The sequence below is a fragment of the Chiloscyllium plagiosum genome, unplaced genomic scaffold (assembly GCF_037043375.1).
Source record: "Chiloscyllium plagiosum isolate Xiang-an unplaced genomic scaffold, Cpla_swu_hap1 HiC_scaffold_11, whole genome shotgun sequence".
NCBI classification, from domain to species: domain Eukaryota; kingdom Metazoa; phylum Chordata; class Chondrichthyes; order Orectolobiformes; family Hemiscylliidae; genus Chiloscyllium; species Chiloscyllium plagiosum.
Window position 1 is genome coordinate 46,612,624 of NW_028270149.1, and position 20,039 is coordinate 46,632,662.

The 20,039-nt window shown below is 43.3% G+C and overlaps 1 protein-coding gene across 3 annotated transcripts in view; it reads right to left on the minus strand.

Annotated features, from left to right (window-relative positions):
- The window catches only part of tex11 (testis expressed 11), a 236,352-nt gene that overhangs the window by 84,547 nt on the left and 131,766 nt on the right, over window positions 1-20,039 (minus strand). For all 3 annotated transcript variants that reach the window (XM_087992026.1, XM_087992025.1, XM_087992027.1), the window contains 2 exons: window positions 15,698-15,751; window positions 11,703-11,743 (listed from right to left, as the gene is read on the minus strand). In XM_087992026.1, coding sequence (XP_087848152.1) covers window positions 11,703-11,743; window positions 15,698-15,751 — 95 coding nt within the window. The remainder of the gene's footprint in view (window positions 1-11,702; window positions 11,744-15,697; window positions 15,752-20,039) is intronic.

A 20,039-nucleotide genomic window follows, 5' to 3' on the forward strand; every position in this document is an offset into this window, starting at 1 on the left:
AAAGCACAGCCAGCCAGGCAGCATCACAGGAGCAAGAGAATCGACAGTTCGGGCAAAACCCTTCATCAAGAATGAGGCTTGTGAGCCGAGGTGGTGGAGAGATTGGGGAGGGGTGGGGATAGCTGAGAGTGCGATAAGTAGATGAAAGTGGGGGTAATGGTGATAGGTCAAAGAGGAGAGTGGAGCAGACAGGTGGGAAGGAAGATAAGACACGTAGAACAGGTCAAGACGGGAGTGTCGTGTGTGAAAGTTGGAACTGGGATACGGTGGGGGGATGAAGAACTGGTGAAATGCACATTGATGCCATGTGTATGGAGGGTCCCCAGGCAGAAGATGAGGCATTCTTCCTCCAGGTGTCAGGGGGTTAGGATGTAGCTATGGAGGAGGTCCAGGACCTGCATTTCCTTGGTGGAGTGGGAGGGTGAGTTGAAGTGTTCAGCCACGGGGCAGTGGGGTTAATTGGTGCGGGTGTCCTGGAGATGTTCTCTGAAGGACTCTGCAAGTAGGTACCCTGTCTCCCCAATGTGAAGGAGACCACATCGGGAGCAACGCATACAGTAAATGATGTGTGGAAGTGCAAGTAAACCTCTGATGAATGTGGAAGGCTCCTTTGGGGCATTGAATGGAGGTGATGGGCAAGATGTGGGCACAGGTTTTGTAATTCCTGCAGTGGCAGGGGAAGGTGCCAGGAGGGGAGGGTGGATAGGTGGAGGGTGTTTGACCTGACAAGAGTGTCGCGGACGTAATGCTCTTTATGGGAAGTGGATGGGGTGGGGAGGGAAATATATTTCTGGCAGTGGGGTCCGTTTGTAGGTGGTGCAAATGGCGGAGGATGATGCGATGTACATGGAGGTGGGTAGGGTGGAAGGTGAGGACCAGGATCTGTACTTCTTGCGGTTGGAGAGGTGGGGTTCAAGGGCGGAGGTGCAGGAAGTAGATGAGATGCGCTGAAGGGCATCATCGACCACGTGGGAGGGGAAATTGTGGTCTTTGAAGAAGGAGGTCATCTGGTGTGTTCTGTGATGGAACTGGTCCTCTTGGGAGCAGATGCGTCAATGATGGACGAATTGGGAGTAAGGGATAGCGTTTTAACAGGAGGCAGGGTGGGAGAAGTTGTAGTCCACATAGCGGTGGGAGTCAATAGGTTTGTAGAAGATGTCCATGTTGAGTTGGTCACCGTTGATCGAGATGGAGTGGTCAAGGAAGGGGAGGGAGATGTCCGAGATGGTCCAGGTGAACTTAAGGTCAGAGTGGAATATGTTGGTGAAGTTGATGAACTGTTCAAACTCCTCGTGGGAGCAAGAGGTGGCGCCAATAGTCATCGATGTAGCAGAGGAAAAGGTGGGGAATGATGCCGGTGCAACTGCAGAAGATGGACTGTTCCACATAACTGACAAAAAGACAGGCATAGCTGGTGCCCATAGCTACCCCTTGTGTCTGGAGGAAGTGGGAGGATTCAAAGGAGAAACTGTTGAGGGTAAGGACCAGTTCAGTCAAATGAATGAGAGTAGAGGGGTACTGATGGTGATGGCTGGAGAGGAAGAAACAGAGGGCTTGGACGCGCTCCTCATGGCGGATAGCGCTGTATCGAGACCAGATGTCCATGGTGAAGTTGAGGTGTTGGGTGCCAGGCAAATGAAAATCTTGGAGGAGGTGGAGGGTATGGGTGGTTTCCCGAACGTATGTGGGGAGTTCCTGGAGTAGGAGTAATAGGACAGTATCAAGGTATTTGGACATGAGTTCGGTGGGACAGGAGCAGGCCAAGACAATGGGTTGGCCGGGGCAGTCAGGTTTGTGAATCTTGGGTAGGAGGTCGAACCAGGCAGTGCGGGACTCCCAAACTATGAGGTTGGAAGCTTGAAGTGGGAGATACTCTGAGATGATGAGGTTGTGTATGGTCTGGCAAATGATGGTTTGGTGGTGGGAGGAGACGCCATGGTAAAGGGGGCAACAGGAAGAGGTGTCTTTGAGTTGGCACATGGCTTCAGCGGTGTAGACGTCAGTGTGCCAAATTACCAAGTGCCCCCCATCCCTTCTCCGCTGGTTTGATGGTGAGGTTGGGGTTGAAGTGGAAGGATTGGAGGGCTGCGCATTGGGGAGTTGAGAGGTTGGAGTGGGTGACAGGCGTGGACAGGTTGAGGCGGTCAATGCCCTGGCGGCAGTTTGAAAGGAAGTGACAGAGAGAGGGAACAGACCAGCATGGGGTGTCGAGTAGGATGGGGTGTGTTGGAGGCAGGAGAAGGGGTCTTCGGAAGGTGAGTGGATGTCTTGATGGAAAAACCCAGAGACGGAAGAAGAAATGTTCAATGTCACAACGCATGTTGAATTCATCGATCGGGGAGCAGAAGGGGATGAAGGTAAGGCCTTGGCTGAGGACTGATCGTTTGTCCGCAGTGAGGGGGAGGTCTTGTGGGGCGCGGGGGATGGTGAAAACACAGCAGGGCTGGGTGATAGGACCTGGCGTAGGGCTGGAGTTGGGAGTGGGGTGGAGACTGTAACTGGTGTGGTGGTGGTAGTAGAGAGATCGAGGATGACGTCATTTACGCAAGTCATGCTCACCCTGGGTGTCAGGGGGCTGGAGGTGATGATTGTGGGATCCGCGGGGACAGAAGTGGAGTAAAGCGTGTTACAGGTGATTCTGTCGGCGGTGTTCAGGCAAGTGACGTCAGTGGGGGTGCATGTGGCTGCGACAGCAGCAGCTACAGGGGCAAAATGTGTGGCGTAGACGATGTCACTGGGGGCAAAGTGGCTACGGGGGTGTTTTAAAAAATTCTCAAGGTCAGGTTCGTAGGAGAGTAGTCTGACACAGAACAAACGACCAAGAGGCGAGTCTGCTAGAATATGGGCATTTTATTCCCCGCAGCGTCGCCAGAACGGGTCTGGCTTATACTCACTCTACATGTTACCAAAACTGGGAGCCGTCAGTTCTCGTAGAGCGGTTGCCAACAACCCACGCTCGGCGGTTAAACGTAACCCCGGAGCAGACTCACCGAACTGGAGACTTTTCCAGCTGATATACTCTTTTCCAGATATAAACATTCATGTGAACAGCAGAGCAAGGCTAAAAAACACATTCCATTCTGGTTACATACAGATAAGAAGATTCACACGGGACTAAGCAACACCTCCATTCCGGTTAGATTCACACATGTATTGGGACATAATTTTTAACCGTTTCACCACATTCCACTGCTTGGAATTTTACACCACAGGGGGCGGCAACAACCAGTGTGGAAGTGATGTTCTGTTCAGGCCTCGCTTGGTGTCGGCGGATCTTGCAGCTGTCTGGCCAGCAGTTGCAGAAGTGATTGCTTGACCAACGATCGCAGAGGCATTTCGCTCTAAAACCTTCCTATTAATATACCCATCCAGATGCCTTTTGAATGCTGCAGTTGTATCAACCTCCACCACTTCCTCTGGCAGCGCATTCCGTACACGCACAACCCTACGCGTGAAAAGTTCCCCCTTAGGTCCCTTTTATATCTTTCCCCTCTCACACTAAATCAATGCCCTCTAGCATTGAGGTGGGATCTGCGGGGGCAGGTAAAAGACATTGACTATTTATTCTATCCATACCTCTCATCATTTTATAAACCTCTATAAGGTCACCCCTCAGCCACAGACACTCCAGGGAAAACAGCCCCAGCCTATACAGCCTCTCCCTATAGCTCAAATCCTCCAGCCCTGGCAACATCCTTGTAAATCTTTTCTGAACCCTTTCAGATTTCACAACATCCTTCCGATACGAGACCAGAATTGCACGCAATATTCCAGAAATGAGGATTTAGATGGAGAAGAATTTGTTAAATGTGTACAAGAAAATTTTCTGATTCAGTATGTGGATGTTCCTACTAAAGAAGGTGCAAAACTTGAACTACACTTGGGAAATAAGGCAGGGCAGGTGACTGAGGTGTAAGTGGGGGAGCACTTTGGGGCCAACGACCATAATTCTATTAGTTTTAAAACAGTAATGGAAAAGGATAGACTATATCTAAAAGCTGAAGTTCTAAATTGGAGGAAGATTAATTTTGACGCTATTAGGCAAGAAGTTTCAACAGCTAATTGGGGTCAGTTGTTTGCAGGTAAAGGAATGGCTGGAAAATGGGAAGCCTTCAAAAATGAGATAACGAGTGTCCAGGGACAGTATATTCCTCTTAGGGTGAAAGGAAAGGCTGGCAAGTGTAGGCTACGCTGGACGACGAGAGACATTGAGGTTTTGTTTAAGAAAAAGAAGGAAGCACGTCAGGTATAGACAAGAGAGATCGAGTGAATCCTTAGAAGAGTATAAAAGCAGTAGGAGTATACTTAAGAGGGTAATCAGGGAGGCAAAAAGGGGATATGAGATAGCTTTGGCAAATAGTATTAAGGAGAATCCAAAGGGTTTTCATAAATACATTAAGGACAAAAGATCTTCAACACAGCTTATGTGTGGAGCCACAGGAGATGGGGGAAATACCGAACACGTATTTTGCATCAGTGTTTACTGTGGAGGAGGAAGTGGAAGATATAGAATGTGGGGAAATAGATGATGACATCTTGAAAAATGTCCATAATACACAGGAGGTAGTGTTGGATGTCTAGAAATGCATAAAAGTGGATTAATCCCGAGGACCTGATCAGGAGTATCCTATAATTCTGAGAGAAGCTTAGGGAATTGATTGCTGGACACCTTGCTGAGATATTTCTATCATTGATAGTCACAGGTGAGGTGCCGCAAGACTGGAGGGTGGCTAACATGGTGCCACAATTTAAGAAAGGTGGTAAGGAAAAGCCAGTGAACTACAGACCGGCAAGCCTGACATTGGTGGTGGGTAGGTTGTTGGGGGGAATCCTGAGGGACAGGATTTACATGTATTTGGAAAGGCAAGAACTGACTAGGGATAGTCAGCATGGCTTTGATTGTGGGAAATCACGTCTCACGAACTTGTTTATGCTTTTTGAAGAACTAACAAAGAGGATTGTGGAGGACAGAGCGGTGGACGATTCCTCATGGGAGATTGGTTAGCAAGGTTAGATCTCATGGAAAACAGGGAGAACTTGCAATTTGGATACAGAACTGGCTCAAAGGTAGATGACAGAGGGTGGTGGCAGATGGTTGCTTTTCAGATTGGAGGCCTTGTGACCAGTAGATCAGTGCTGAGTCTATAACTCTTCGACACTTACATAAATGATTTGAATGTGAACACAGGAGGTATAGTTAGTACATTTGCAGGTGACACGAACATTGGAGGTGTAGTAAACAGCGAAGATGAGTACCTCAGATTAAAATGGGATCTTGACCAGATGGGCCAAAGGGCTGAGAAGTGGCAGATGGAGTTTCATTGAGATTAATGCAAGGTGCTGCATTTTGGAAGGACAAATCAGACCCGGACTTATACACTTAATGGTAAGATTCTAGGGAGTGTTGCAGAACAAAGAGACCCTGAAATGCAGGTTCATAGTTGCTTGAAAGTAGAGTCACAGGTAAGTAGGATAGTGAAGAAGGCATTTGATATGCTTTTCTTTATTGGTCAGAGAATTAAGTATTGGAGTTGGGAGGCCATGTTGCAGCAGTACAGGACATTGGTTAGGCCACTTTTGGAATATTCTGTGCACTTCTGCTCTCCTTCCTACCGGAAGGACACTGTGAAACTTGAAAGGGGTCAGAAAGGATTTCCAAGGATGTTGCCAGGGTTGAAGGATTTGAGCTATCGGCAGAGGCTGACCAGGCTGGGCTGTTTACCCTGGAACGTCGAAGGCTTACGGGTGACCTTATAGAGGTTTATAAAATCATGAGAGGTATGGATAGGATAAACAGACAATGTCTTATCCCTGGGGTGGGGGAGTCCAGAACTAGAGGGCATAGGTTTCTTGTGAGAGGGGAATGATAATAAAAGGAACCTAAGGGGCAACGTTTTCACGCAGAGGAGGGTATGCGCATGGAATGAGCTGCCAGAGGAAGTGATGGAAGCTGGTACAATGACAGCATTTAAAAGGCATCTGGATGGATATATGAATGGGTTGTGTTTAGAGGGATATGGTCCAAGTGCTGGCAAATGGGACTAGATTAGGGTTGGATATCTGATTGGCATGGACGAGTTGGACCAAAGGATATGTTTCATGCTGTACTTCTCTATGACAGTGATGCTGCTGAATGACAAGGGGCAAAGTTGGATTGTCTCTTGTTGGAGAAGGTCATTGCTCGTACTTGGAGTGTGTGAATGTTATTTGCCAGTTCCAACTCAAATTTGGCCACTGTCCAGATCTGACACCGTAAGAGGTTGAGCAGAAATAGGCCAACCGGTCTATCAAGTCTGCTCTGACATCATGGCCAACCTGATAATCACTTGCCTGCCTTTTCCACATAACCCTAGACTGTCTGACTTTTATCTCTGCCTTAATTATACTTCATCATCTCGTCTCTACATCCCTCTGTGGGGTTAAAAAATACACAATTACTACTAGTGAAAGAAATTCCTCATCATCTCTGCAGCCAAGCTAGGTGACCCCTTATCAAGAGTAATCTCTCATCCTGGACTCTCCAACAAGGTGAAATTACCTTCCATATCTACATTGTCAAATTCCTAATCTGGTTTGCTGCATTTGGACATGGACTGAATTTATATCTGAGGAGTTGTGAATGGTGTTGAACATTGTGCAGTTATCAGTAAACATCCCCACTCCTGATTTTGTGATGGAGAGAAGATCATTACTGCAACAACTGAGGACAGCAAGGTCTAAGGCAGTACCTATTTTCATGTGAACATGTTTATAATAAATACGCTATTTGTTTTCATTTTTTTCTAAGTTCACACAGGGGACATGAGTGTCACTGGAAAGCAGTATTTATTGTTCATGACTAGTTTCCTTTGGGAAGATAGAGAAGAGCAGCCTCTTGAACTGATTTACTCCATTTGCTGTAGGTTTACCACAATATTGTTGGACATCTTGATGCTTCTATTTATCGTTGGTGTATTTCTAGAACTGGATTACCATAAACTGCCCAAAGGGATGTTTGTGAAGGAATATGGTGATTTTGGCGGTCTTTTGGACTGCCAAATAACACTACGTGATGGAGACTTGGCACTTTGGGAAGGGTCACAAAATCATACGTGTCTTGAACCTCCCTTATGCAGTTTTTACGACATCATCTATACAACCTCCAAATCTTTCCAGACTTCACAGCTTGTCAGCAACTTCTGTATGCTTCTCTTCAACTGAAGGTTCCTTGTTACCCACTGTTTCTCCCTGCTGCACAACAAGGTTGTGCAAAGTGCAGCAGATCACTACAACTCGCAGACCCTTAATGATGTATTCTGAACTTGCAAACAGCTGAATGTAATCTTCAGGTGATCTATAATTTGCTTTATGGTGCTTCAGGTTGCCACATGATTTGATGTGCCTTGCTACTCTGCCTCTGTATCAGCAGCCATCTGTAGTGGATATGCACCAAAGCCAAGTATCCACCTTGAAGACACAAGGGAGGAATAAAAATATTTGACCACGGACGAATGTCAGAGAAAGATGGTGCTGTGACTGTCGCAATGACTTGCAGACAACTACAAGTGGTCACAACCAGTTTTACATTGATAGAATGGAACTGAAAGCCTTCTTGTTCGTGAAAGCAGCTAGATAGTCTTTAAGAGCTTTGCTGGCCTCATGCTTGCAGTCCATTTTAGTTGAGAAATGGAACCAAATCCTATGGTTCTTTCTGATTGTCAGGATAAGTTCAATACTGGATGTGTTGACAGGATCTCCTAAGGAGGCTCAGTCAACGCGTTCAGATGTGTTACTGATTAGGAGATACTACAGTCTCCAGTGGATGCCAGAATGAATGAGGCACAGAAATTGAGGGTTGTGGTGGTGTAGCACACCAATTGCATTAGTTAACTTGCAGTGGAACTGAAGTGCAGCTGTTCCATCGTCACTGCATAAAGAACTGTGATAGTATCTCACAAGAAGTGTCAACCAGACATTTGGTTGTAGCTCATTATCCTAATGATTCTGTTACAGGGTGCCTCCTCCACACTGGAGCTGATTGTGGCATTCTGCTGCTGTTCTGTCCCAAGATTCTGATTCAGTAGAATATGAAGTTGCTGACCATTCCATATGACTGAATCTGCCTCCCTTGGCAGTAGCCACTGGCAGGATCTGAAGGATCACTCTGCCACTTCCTTCCTCAATATTGGTGAGTACATCTGCTCTCCAATTATCAATGTGCCAAGAGCTGGTTGGAAGCTTAAACCCAATGCCTAACATGTCAAGTCATCTTCAAAAAATTTGCTCTAGTCAAGGATGAACTGATTCACCTCAGCTGTGGTCTTATTGCCTTTAAACATCTAGTAGGCCTCTGATGCCCTGGATCACTGTGCAGTGACTATCTCCAACAAGACTGCATCCAACTATCATAACCTGACTTAGAATGTTAGCATTCATGAATCCACACTATCAACAGCCTTGGAGGCTTCCCACATTGATCAGCTGTTTAAATATTTTCAGAGGTAGGGAAACCTGCAGCAACCAACTCACCTCCTGACACCCCAAAAGCCTGTACATCAACTCCAAGGCACAAATCAGGAATATAATTGAATACTCTCTATTTTCCTGATTAAATGCAGCTCGAACAACATTCAAGAGGTTCAACATCTCCAAAACAAAGTACTGTCACCACATGCACGACCTTCAACATTCACTCTCCTTTCAGTACCCATGCAGGGTGGCTGCAGCATGCACCATCTAGAGATGAAATGTATCAACTCCCCAAAGTTTCTTTGACCGCATCTTCCAAACTTCCCCGGGGCCTGATGGTCTACATCCCAGGGTACTGAAGGAGGTGGCTCTAGAAATTGTGGATGCATTGGTGATTACTTTCCAGAGTTCAATAGATTCAGGATCAGTTCCTGCGGATTGGAGGGTGGCTAATGTTGTACCACTTTTTAAGAAAGGAGCGAGAGAGAAAGCAGGAAATTATAGACCAGTTAGTCTGACCTCAGTGGTGGGAAAGATGCTGGAGTCAATTATAAAGGATGAAATTACAACACACCTGGATAGCAGTAACAGGATAGGTCAGAGTCAGCATGGATTTATGAAGGGGAAATCATGCTTGACTAATCTTCTGGAATCTTTTGAGGATGTAACTCTGAAGATGGACAAGGGAGATCCAGTGAATGTAGTGTGCCTGGACTTTCAGAAAGCCTTTTATAAAGTCCCACATAGGAGGTTAGTGAGCAAAATTAGGGCGCATGGTATTGGGGGCAAAGTACTGACTTGAATTGAAAGTTGGTTGGCTGACAGAAAACAAAGAGTAGTGATAAACGGCTCCCTTTCGCAATGGCAGGTGGTGACCAGTGAGGTACCGCAGGGATCAGTGCTGGGTCCGCAGCTTTTTACAATATATATTAATGATATAGAAGATGGTATTAATAGTAACATTAGCAAATTTGTTGATGATACAAAGCTGGGTGGCAGGGTGAAATGTGAGGAGGATGTTAGGAGATTACAGGGTGACTTGGACAGGTTAGGTGAGTGGACAGATGCAGTTTAATGTGGATAACTGTGTGGTTATCCACTTTGGTGGCAAGAACAGGAAGGCAGATTACTACCTAAATGGAGTCAAGTTAGGTAAAGGGGCAGTACAAAGAGATCTGGGTGTTCTTGTACACCAGTTAATGAAGGCAAGCATGCAGGTACAGCAGGTAGAGAAGAAAGCTAATAGCATGCTGGCCTTCATAACAAGAGGGATTGAGTACAGAAGCAAAGAGGTTCTTCTACAGCTGTACAAGGCCCTGGAGGGACCACACCTGGAATATTGTGTGCAGTTCTGGTCTATTGAGGGAGTGCAGCGTAGGTTCACGAGGTCAATTCCTGGGATGGTAGGACTATCTTATATTGAAAGACTGGAGCGACTGGGCTTGTATACCCTTGAGTTTAGAAGACTGAGAGGGGATATGATTGAGACGTATAAGATTATTAAAGGATTGGACACTCTGGACGCAGGAAACATGTTTCCGCTGATGGATGAGTCCCAAACCAGAGGCCACAGCTTAAAAATAAGGGGTAGGCCATTTAGGACAGAGATGAGAAGAAACTTCTTCACCCAGAGAATGGTGGGTGTGTGGAATGCTCTGCCCCAGAAGGCAGTGGAGGCCCAGTCTCTGGATTCGTTTAAGAAAGAGTTGGATAGAGCTCTCAAGGATAGTGGAATCAAGGGTTGTGGAGATAAGGCAGGAACAGGATACTGACTGAGGATGATCTGCCATGATCATAATGAATGGTGGTGCAGGCTCGAAGGGCAGAATGGCCTACTCCTGCACCTATTGTCTATAAGTGTTTACAACATAGAAGATCAAGGGCTACAAATCGATTTAAGAATCATCACCTGATGACTCCTTCCCACGCCAAAAGCCATCCTGCCTTGGAACTATATTCCCATTCCTTCAACTCACTGGGACAAAATTCTGGAACTCCCTTCCCAGCAGCACCATGGGTTTATCTACTATTCATGGACTGTAGTGGTTCAAGAAAGTGCCTCATCACCACCTTCGCAAGGATATTTGAGAGTGGGAAATAAATGTTGACTCAGCCAATAACGTCCCCAACTTGTGAAAGAATAAATAAAATTGCCCATTCACACTAGGCTTGTCATTTACTACTGGTAAATTAGAGATGGGAAGTGATGATATTGAAAGTCTATGCTGATGCCCCATTTCAAACTGCCTCACCTGCTATGGTTCTCTGAAGTCTTTGTAGTGGTAATTAAATTTATTTGTGCCAATAATTTAGCAGAATTGTAATGAATTACTTCTTCACTCAAATAAGAGAGCCATTTTAAACTACTACTCTTTCCATGTACGTTCTGTCTGGTGCATTATTCCCTGTTTACTATGTTTGCCATTAGGTAAAAACAATGACTGCAGATGCTGGAAACTAGATTCTGGATTAGTGGTGCTAGAAAAGCACAGCAGTTCAGGCAGCATCCGAGGAGCAGGAAAATAGACGTTTCGGGCAAAAGTCTTTCATCAGGAATACAGGCAGAGAGCCTGAAGAGTGAAGAGATAAGTGAGAGGAGGCCCCCTCCTTTCACTTATCTTTCCACGCTTCAGGCTCTCTGCCTGTATTCCTGATGAAGGGCTTTTGCCCGAAACGCCGATTTTCCTGCTGTTTGCCATTACTCAACTCCTCCATTAATTCAACTCCAATGTGTTCATATATTATTTAATATAACTGGGAAAATTCTAGGAGACATGGCATTCACAGATATATATCTAATGCATCATAAAGAAAATAGCTTGCATTTTATATGTATTACACAACCTCAGGACAATCCAAATCATGCGACTTTTCAAGCACTGTCACTGTTATATGAAAGAAATGCAGCCACCAATTTCGAAGTAGCAATCATCTGTAACCAGCCAATTAAAAATGTTTTAGTGACGTTGGTTGCAAGATAAACATTGGCTAGAGGAATGGACAATCTTTTCCTACCATTTTTTAAAATAGTGCGATAGAAACTTTCACATTCATACCAAAGCAGTCAAGGCATTAATTTATTTCTCAATGAAACATATGATAAACCAGAGTATAAATGCACACCTGTTGAAAAGGAACAAAGTTTGAAATTATTCTATCCAATATTAACCACTTCAAGCAATATAACTAATATGATTAAAAAATTATGTTCTCAGTTGCAATATCCTCAGAATATCAGATCTTATTGGACTTACCAGCCTTTAAATATGATTTAAGAGAGTCCAGCCGCTCAAATCTGCCAATAGCAACAACATATTTATAGTTAGGTGTTGACAGTGGAAAACATTAGAAACTATAGGTTACTCCCAAAATAAGCAACACTTTAGTATACTTTAGAAATACGTGGTTCCAATCAGCAACATTCAATTTCGGAGAACAATAGGGCTACATCTGCACACCAAAACTTAAGTGACTTTCATGTGATTAATTTGCTTACATGTCAAGGAGCATTTTGATTTGCTCAATATTGAATAATAGTTCACAGTTTAAAAATATTTCCTATAAGTTTTGCTTTCAAATTCCAACTTAAGAAGCCTCAACTGTACTTCTTATTCACTTTCTATAATTATGAAAATTTTCTCAGGTTCTGAGATCTCGCTTCCCTTCATCCCGATTCATTGGCATCTCTCTCACTTTATTCCAATGATCTTAGTTGCCTACATCTATCATTACATTTTATTTGGAATGTTGGGGTCCTTCTCACCAGTGCTGCCAGATGTTGGGATCACAGCCCTTAAAATATTGCTAGCCCCAATGTTATTATCATCACGCTACAACCAAGGTCACCGTTTGAAAGGTTCTCTTGAAGGAATCAGTATTCCTGATAATATAGCATAACAGTTTGATCTTAGAAAACCTCTGTCTTAGCTTGAACAATGCTATGGGAGATAGCAATCTGTTAGTAAGCTGGAAATATATTATTCACAATGAAGCATATTTGACCAAACGGTTCTGATAAACATATTTAAGTTGCAGCAGCTTATTAAATGCTGTAGCACAGATACAGATCAAATACATAAACAATTAGTCGATTCCTGTGGCACTGTAGTAGATAATGATGCTGCTGAAGCAGTGCTATTTTGAAAACTGAAGTTAGCAGAGGAACAATTATAGGGAAACAGGAAGTGATTGAGCTCTCAGAGTCATAGAGATGTACAGTACAGAACGGTGACTCAGTGGTGAGCACTACTGCCTCACAGTGAAAGTAACTCAGGTTCAATTCCAGCCTCGGGTGACTGTCTGTTTGGAGTTTGCACATTCTCTCCATGTCTGCCTGGGTTTCCTCCGGGTACTCCGGTATCCTGCCACAATCTAAAGATGTGCAGATTAGGTGAATTGGTCATGCTAAATTGCCCATAGTGTTCAGAGATGTGTACGTTAGGTGCATTAGTCAGGGGTAAATGTCGGGGAATTGGCCTGGGTGGGTTACTCTATGAAGGCTCAGTGTGGGCCTGTTGGGCCGAATGGCCTGTTTCCAAACTGTAGGGATTCTATAATTCTATGAACAGACCCTTTGGTTCAACTTATCCATGCCGACCAGATATCCTAAATTAATCAAGTCCCATTTTTTAGCACTTGGCCCACATCACTCTAAATCCTTCCTATTCATATACCCTTCCCCGATAAAGGAAACATAAGCAATGACAAGAGGGACCAACAACAAGGGCTACCTGAAAGCAAAACAACTATAACCGGTGTAGTGAAGAAAGGAAACAAAACTGGGGTTGTTTGAAATAAAAGAAATTCTGGAGGTTACATGTGAGGTCAAAATCAGTACATTAGGAATAATATTTTCTGATAAGCAGAATTTTAGGTAATTTTTTTTCAAATAAGGAACAAAAATAAATTCAAAGATAAAGGACAGAATATGGAAAAAGTTTTAAAAATATTTTAAACAGCAAGCATTATTGGAAAGACTGCAAGGGAATCTTGCTTTTAAAACAATCAAAGCAGCTGAAATTATTTAAAACAAATCTGTAGAGAGAAGCATCCCAAAATCTGGTTCAGTATGCTACAGGTATTTGACAGTTTGAGTGATTTTATTAATAAAACAAGATAGGTCAGTTGAAAGCAGTGGGGGCTTGAAGTAACAGAAAATTGCTGATGTCACATCTGACAGTTGAGAGTCTGATAAAGAGGTAATGTGCAATATTGAGATTATTTGTCTGCTTCTTACAAAGTTGACCTTGTAAATAATTGGCAAGAATTTCAGCCATGACTCAGTTGATAGTAACTCTCTTCTCAGTCATACATGCAGAATTCCAGTTCCACTCCAGGGCTTGAGAGCAAAATCCAAGGTTGTCACTCCATCTGGAGCTAAAAGAGTGCTGCACTGTCAAAGGTGTCACCTCAGGAGATATGATGATTTAATGGCATTATGACGTGATTTAAATCTACTGGCTCAGCTGGTTGCTAAAAACGCAGTGGAATTATTTTTAAGAGAAGAGGGGAATTAACCAGTATCCCATCCATGTATCACTCAATTAACATTACAAAAAGAAAAAAATATTAATCTGGTCACTATCCCATCACCGTTTGTGAGAGTTTATTCTGTATACCATGGATTATTACATTTCCTATACTCTAGCACTAAGTCATTCAAACGGTGCTTCATTGCCTACAAAGCACTTAGCTGTTTATGAAAAGTTCGACAAGGCCCAGAAACATTGGCACAATGCCAGAACACATTAGAAGGTTGGATGTCTGACTCAAGGCTCAGGCTTTGGGTCAGCCATGTATTATTTTGAGTTGATAGTCATCCATTATTATTAGTAAAAACTTCAATAGTGAGATCAACAATTCAGATTTATCAATCTTGCTTAGCACTTATCAATGCACGAATCACTGGGAACCACTACAGAAACATGTAGTATCTTTACTTTCCAAAAGTGCATAGTTTCTCAAAAGCTAAGAATATTGAATCCTTTGCAACAGTGCCTTCAAGTGAATCAGCATCAGTGGTAAGTGCAAAGAAAATGCTCTGATTATGATTACAGCAAATGCAGTCTATAAACAAATTTCAAGAAACAGCAGCTAAAATCAAGAAACATTTGGATTTTGCAGGTAAGCAAATGGCCCTTAATGTTCATTACACTTGTTCCGCACAGACGTTTTTTGCTTTCTAAACGGCAACTTATGTTGATATAGTAAATGACTTTGATGTAATAGATGCCATCTCCACAGTAGTACTTATATGAACAGAGTGCTTAGTTTTATTTTCTCCAGTTCTTTGGAGATGGTTAGTGAGAGCCACATTGGGGCATAAAAATTCAGAACACCATATGTTAGAGTCACGTCTCATTACATCCAGGGGATGTGCTGGAAATGCATCTACTGCAGTTGCAGCTGCCAAGCCTTGCATGGTGGAGGCCTCCAAGCGCTCTATTTCTTCCTCACCCGCGAATCCTATCAGTACCCCTCTACCGACACACTCTTTTGATTGGTGGAACTGCTCCTCACACTCAACAACTTCTCCTTCAAATCCTCCCATTTTCTTCAAGCCGAAGGGGTAGCCATGGGCACTCGCAAGGGCACCAGCTATGCTTCCCTCTTTGTAGGATACATGGAACAGTCCATCTTCTGCAGTTACATTGGCACCATACCTACCTTTTCCTCTGCTACATTGATGTCTGTTTCGGCACCACCTTGCACTCTTGCGAGGAGGTTGAACAGTTCATCAACTTCACTGACACCTTCCAACCTGACCTCAACATCTCAGACACACCCCTCCACTTCTGGACCTCTCCATCTCCATCTCTGGCGACCGACTCAACACAGACATCTATTTCAAAGCTACCGACTCCGACAGTAACCTGGACTACATCTCCTCCCACCCCCCACTCCTGTAAAAATGCGATCGCTTGCTCCCAAATTCATGTGACTCTGCTGTATCTGCTCCGAGGAGGAGCAAATCTATTCTAGGACATCCCAGATGGCCTCTTATTTCTAGCACCGCAATTTCCCCTCCCACATGCTCAGTAATGCCCTCCAGTGCACTTCCTCCACTTCACTAATTTCCTCATCTCCCCTCCCCCCTACCTTTTGTGCTACGGCAAAATCAAGATCTATGTTAATCTTCAATAAGAAACCCTGCAAAAAGCATTTCTTCCCAGCACAACAGACCTGTAACTAGGATGAAATGATACGAATAAAACTGAATTACTACCAGTTATTGGTGCTGTGAAGTTACCTGGTTTGTTGATCATCTGTGCCTGTAATCGACGGAACAAGGCGAATTAAACATCTGTTTAAACATAAAAAGAAATCATGTGAGAATTTTTGAAATACATAAGAATTTCTGTAAAACTCTGAAGTAAATGTACAACTGGGGAAATGGCAGTACAGTGGTAATTCACTAGACTAGAACCAAAGGCTCCTGGATTCTGGGGATGTGAATCTGAATCCCACCATGGCAGATGGTGAGATCTGACTTTAATAAATAGCTAGCCAAATGGCAACCATAACAACCACAGCTAATTGTTATAAAAACCCATCTGGTTCACTAATGTCCTTGGGGAATGGAAACCTGCCATCTTTACCTGGTCAGCCCAAACAGCGACTCCAGATTCTCAGCAATATAGCTGACTGTTGTGGTTCTGTTCGCCGAGCTGAGAATTTGTGTTGCAGACATTTCGTCCCCTGTCTAGGTGACATCCTCAGTACTTGGGAGCCTCCTGTGAAGCGCTTCTGTGATGTTTCCTCCGGCATTTATAGTGATTTGTATCTGCCGCTTCCGGTTGTCAGTTCCAGCTGTCCGCTGCAATGGCCGGTATATTGGGTCCAGGTCGATGTGCTTGTTGATTGAACAGAACCACAACAACGAGCACCCGAGCTACAAATCTTCTCCCAAACTTTGAATATAGCTGACTCTTAGCTGCCTTAAGGGATGGGCAATAAATACTTGCACAGTCAATGGTGCCATCAACCCATAAACATATATATAAAATCCTTCACATTTTTAAAAGTCTGTCATTCCTTTAAGCATAACATTCAAAAATTTTAATACAAGTAGACAATTCTTTATCCGAAATCCCAAAATCCAAAAAGCTCCAAAGTCCAAAAGTTATTTTGTGAAGGTTTTTTCTTATTAACAAGGTTGTTTAGCATGCAAACAGTTAACCCAAATCAACACCACTTGATGCGTGTCACTCAGATGCAATGTGGGGTGCGTGGCCTAGCACCGGCAGGCCTTGATTCTGTTTCAAGGCCCTGTTTTACTTCGTGAGTATGCTCCTCCAGTAAGATTTTTAAAAATTTCACCATCAAACTGTCACTTATTCTGAAATTTGAAAAATTCTGAATTCTGAAAACCAGATGGTCCCGAGCATTTCAGATAATGCACCTGCATTAGGATCACTGAAGTATTATGGAAGTCATTTCCTGTTGTTCTGGTAAAAATATGTTTCTAAAAAAGCCGAATTTTGTTGACACCTTTTTCGCAGAGCACTTTGGCATCTGTTTTTGAATTGAACACTATATTGCAAACAGGATCATGTTACAAGTGAGCTCCCTGCCTATTTCCTATCTATTAGAATTAAAGTTTGTAAAAATATGATAAATTTTCTAAGCCTATGATAAACATTTTATAAATAACCTAATATGTAAAGGTTAGATCGCTACAGTCCGATGGGCCAGAGAGCTGTTCTCTATCAGGAGATGATAACTGGTGGTGGTCTAACTGAAGGTCACCAAGTTGAAGGGAGAAGTTGAGAAGGAGAATCATCTATGGTAATCTCAGTCGGTGTAGGAACTGACACACAAAGTTGGCATTTATCTGCTTCGTAAACCAGCCATCCAGGCAACTGACTTAATTGGCCATATGTATATATACATCATATATTGACCTATGGTACATAAGAATGTGGTCTTGTTACAATTATATAGGTCTTTGGAGACACCACACTTGGAGACCCATGTGCAGTTTAGGTCTCCATTCCAAAGAAAATACATACTTGACTTGGAGGCAACTTAACCAAGTTGGTTACTGGAACATGAGGACTTGTGGTATGATAACAGAATGAGTAAATTAGACTCATTTTGTGGAGTTTAAACTAACAATGTAAGAATTTGAATGGCCTTATAAGGGTGGACATTTAGAAGCTGTTTCACTTGGCAGGACAATCTGGGGGGAGGGGGAAAGGGAACAAGTTTGGGAAGGTGTTCTAGGTCAAGTCACAGAGCTGTGGGAGTCATGCTTGGTGAACGCAATTTGGTCCAACAGGGTTTAGTTGAGCTGCAGCAAAGGGGAGGATTTGGTGGGTGTTGCATTAATTCTAGCAGTTGGGGTGTCAGGTCAAATGAGGTCAGGCTCTCTTTAAAGGAGGTAGGGATGGTGGCAGCTGTAGTTAGCTCAGGTCATGCTGGAAGTTTGGTGTTCTATTCAGCAGGTTTAGAGCTAAGGGAACAACAACATTGTTACTGTCTCTCAGTTCTGGCAGAGTTGTATCAGAATTGGAGGCTCAGTTTGGGAGTGGCTTGAGTCAGATATTGAGAGGGTAAGAATGGTGTCAGGTGCTGGGGAAGGCATATTTCAGGTAATGCCAGTGGTGAATGGAGGAATTCAGTTTAATGGTTAATCAAAGAGTCAGTCTTTAATCCTCTAACATTTCTCGGGTAACTATTAATCTTAAATAAGTTGGGGAATTGTCTATTAGGACTTTCTATTTCTGGGAGAATTCCCATTGAGTCAGCTACATTGAGATTCCACATGGTCCCGATCCATGCCAGTTGATGTTTCACCTGACTATCCGACAATCGTAATAGCTGGACTAATAACTGAACATTCGTATTTCTGTCCAAACAGACTGAAATCTTTGGAAGAAGAGATTTCTCCGTATCTCAGTCCTGAACAGCCAATACCTTATACTAAGATGAGGAGGAATTTCTTCAGCTATAAAGTGGTGAATCTATGTAACTTCTTGCCACAGAAAGCTGTGGAGGCACGTCACTGAGTCACTTTAAGACAGAAATAGATAAAATCATAATTAATAAGGGGATCAAGGGTTATGGGCAGGAGAATGGGGCAGAGATCGAATGGCAGAACAAGCTGGATGGGCCCAATGGCCTAATTCTGCTCCTCTTTATTATGGTCTTATAAAATTCCAATAAGCCTTTTTACTTATATTCCAATCCCTTTCTTCACAAAATTGACATAACAATTGACTTTCTACGAGCTTGTTGGATCTGCATTTAACTTTGACTCACATAAAAGAGTACCCCAATTCCCACTGAATGCAAACAGGTTTTCTGGCACTCAAAAATATTTTTGAGTAAAGTGAATAATTTCATGTTTTGCCACAACTCAGTCCATCGAGGATATCCTTGCCCTATCTCCCAAACAGTCTATTTGCCTCTGCAGCCATTTTATGCCCTCAAAGCAAAGTCTTTCCACTTAAATCCTGTGGTGTTGCAAATTTCAATGCATTATATTTAGTCCCTTTACACAAGGCATTGATGTAAGTCATATAATCTGTATGCAGCTGAGTTTTAAGTATAGATCGTTGTAGTGCCCTGATAGTTATTGTCTGTCAACCAAAAAATATGTATTTATTTCTACTGTTCACTGTGTTGCTGTAAGTGAGACTCCTTTAAAATCTTTCTTAAGATTCCAAATGCATTGACAGAATTTTCCAGGCTCGCCTGCAGCATTTAGAAGGAAGTGCAAAGGAACCTAACTAAGCAGCAGGCAAAAAAACAGTTTCCTCATGGTGGCTTACAGTTTTCACATTAAAATCTTAGAATTTTTCAGGTGAGTAGGATTTCCAGAGCTTGATGATCAAGAATCTCTTTTGCATTCAATCACATGCCACAAACACTCATTAACACTCCCAGTGTGCTGGAATTACATTCATGGATATATTACTGCTAGGCAAAAATAGGAAATACTTGCTCACAAACCCAATTCACGTATGAACTAACCTATTGTTAAAGACATCAGCTGAGAGTGCTCTGAACAGAGGCCAAAGCAGTCCTTGAATGCTTCTACAGTAAAAAAGAGTTGCTGATGAGAAAATGGAGCCTACCTCAGAGACCTTCAAAGCAGGACTGGGTAGTGATCAACTTGTAATGGTACCACTCACATATTACTGGAGCATATTGGTAATAGCTGACAAAATTCAAATAGCTAAAATATTGGAGTCTGAAAAATCAAGCCTGCAACAGCCAACATTTTTACTGGGCACAGACCCATAATATAGTAAGGTTTTGGATAACTTGTCACAGCGTAAAACGGAGAGCTATTCGGCCCACCAAGTCCACTCTGTCATTCAATGAAATCATGGCAGGCCACTCTCCTGCCTACTCTCCATAATCCTGATTCCCCTAATGGTTACAAATCTGTCTATTTGAGCCTTAATGGGCCAACCTTGATAGTACTCTGTGATAATGAATTCCACTGATTCACTAACCTCGGAGAGAAGAAATACTTCCTCGTCTGTCCTAGACAGGCACCTCTTCTTGAGACTGTGTTCTCTGGTCCTGGATTCCCTTGCTAGCTTTTGGGGAACCATTGCACTAACTGTGTGTGCTCATAC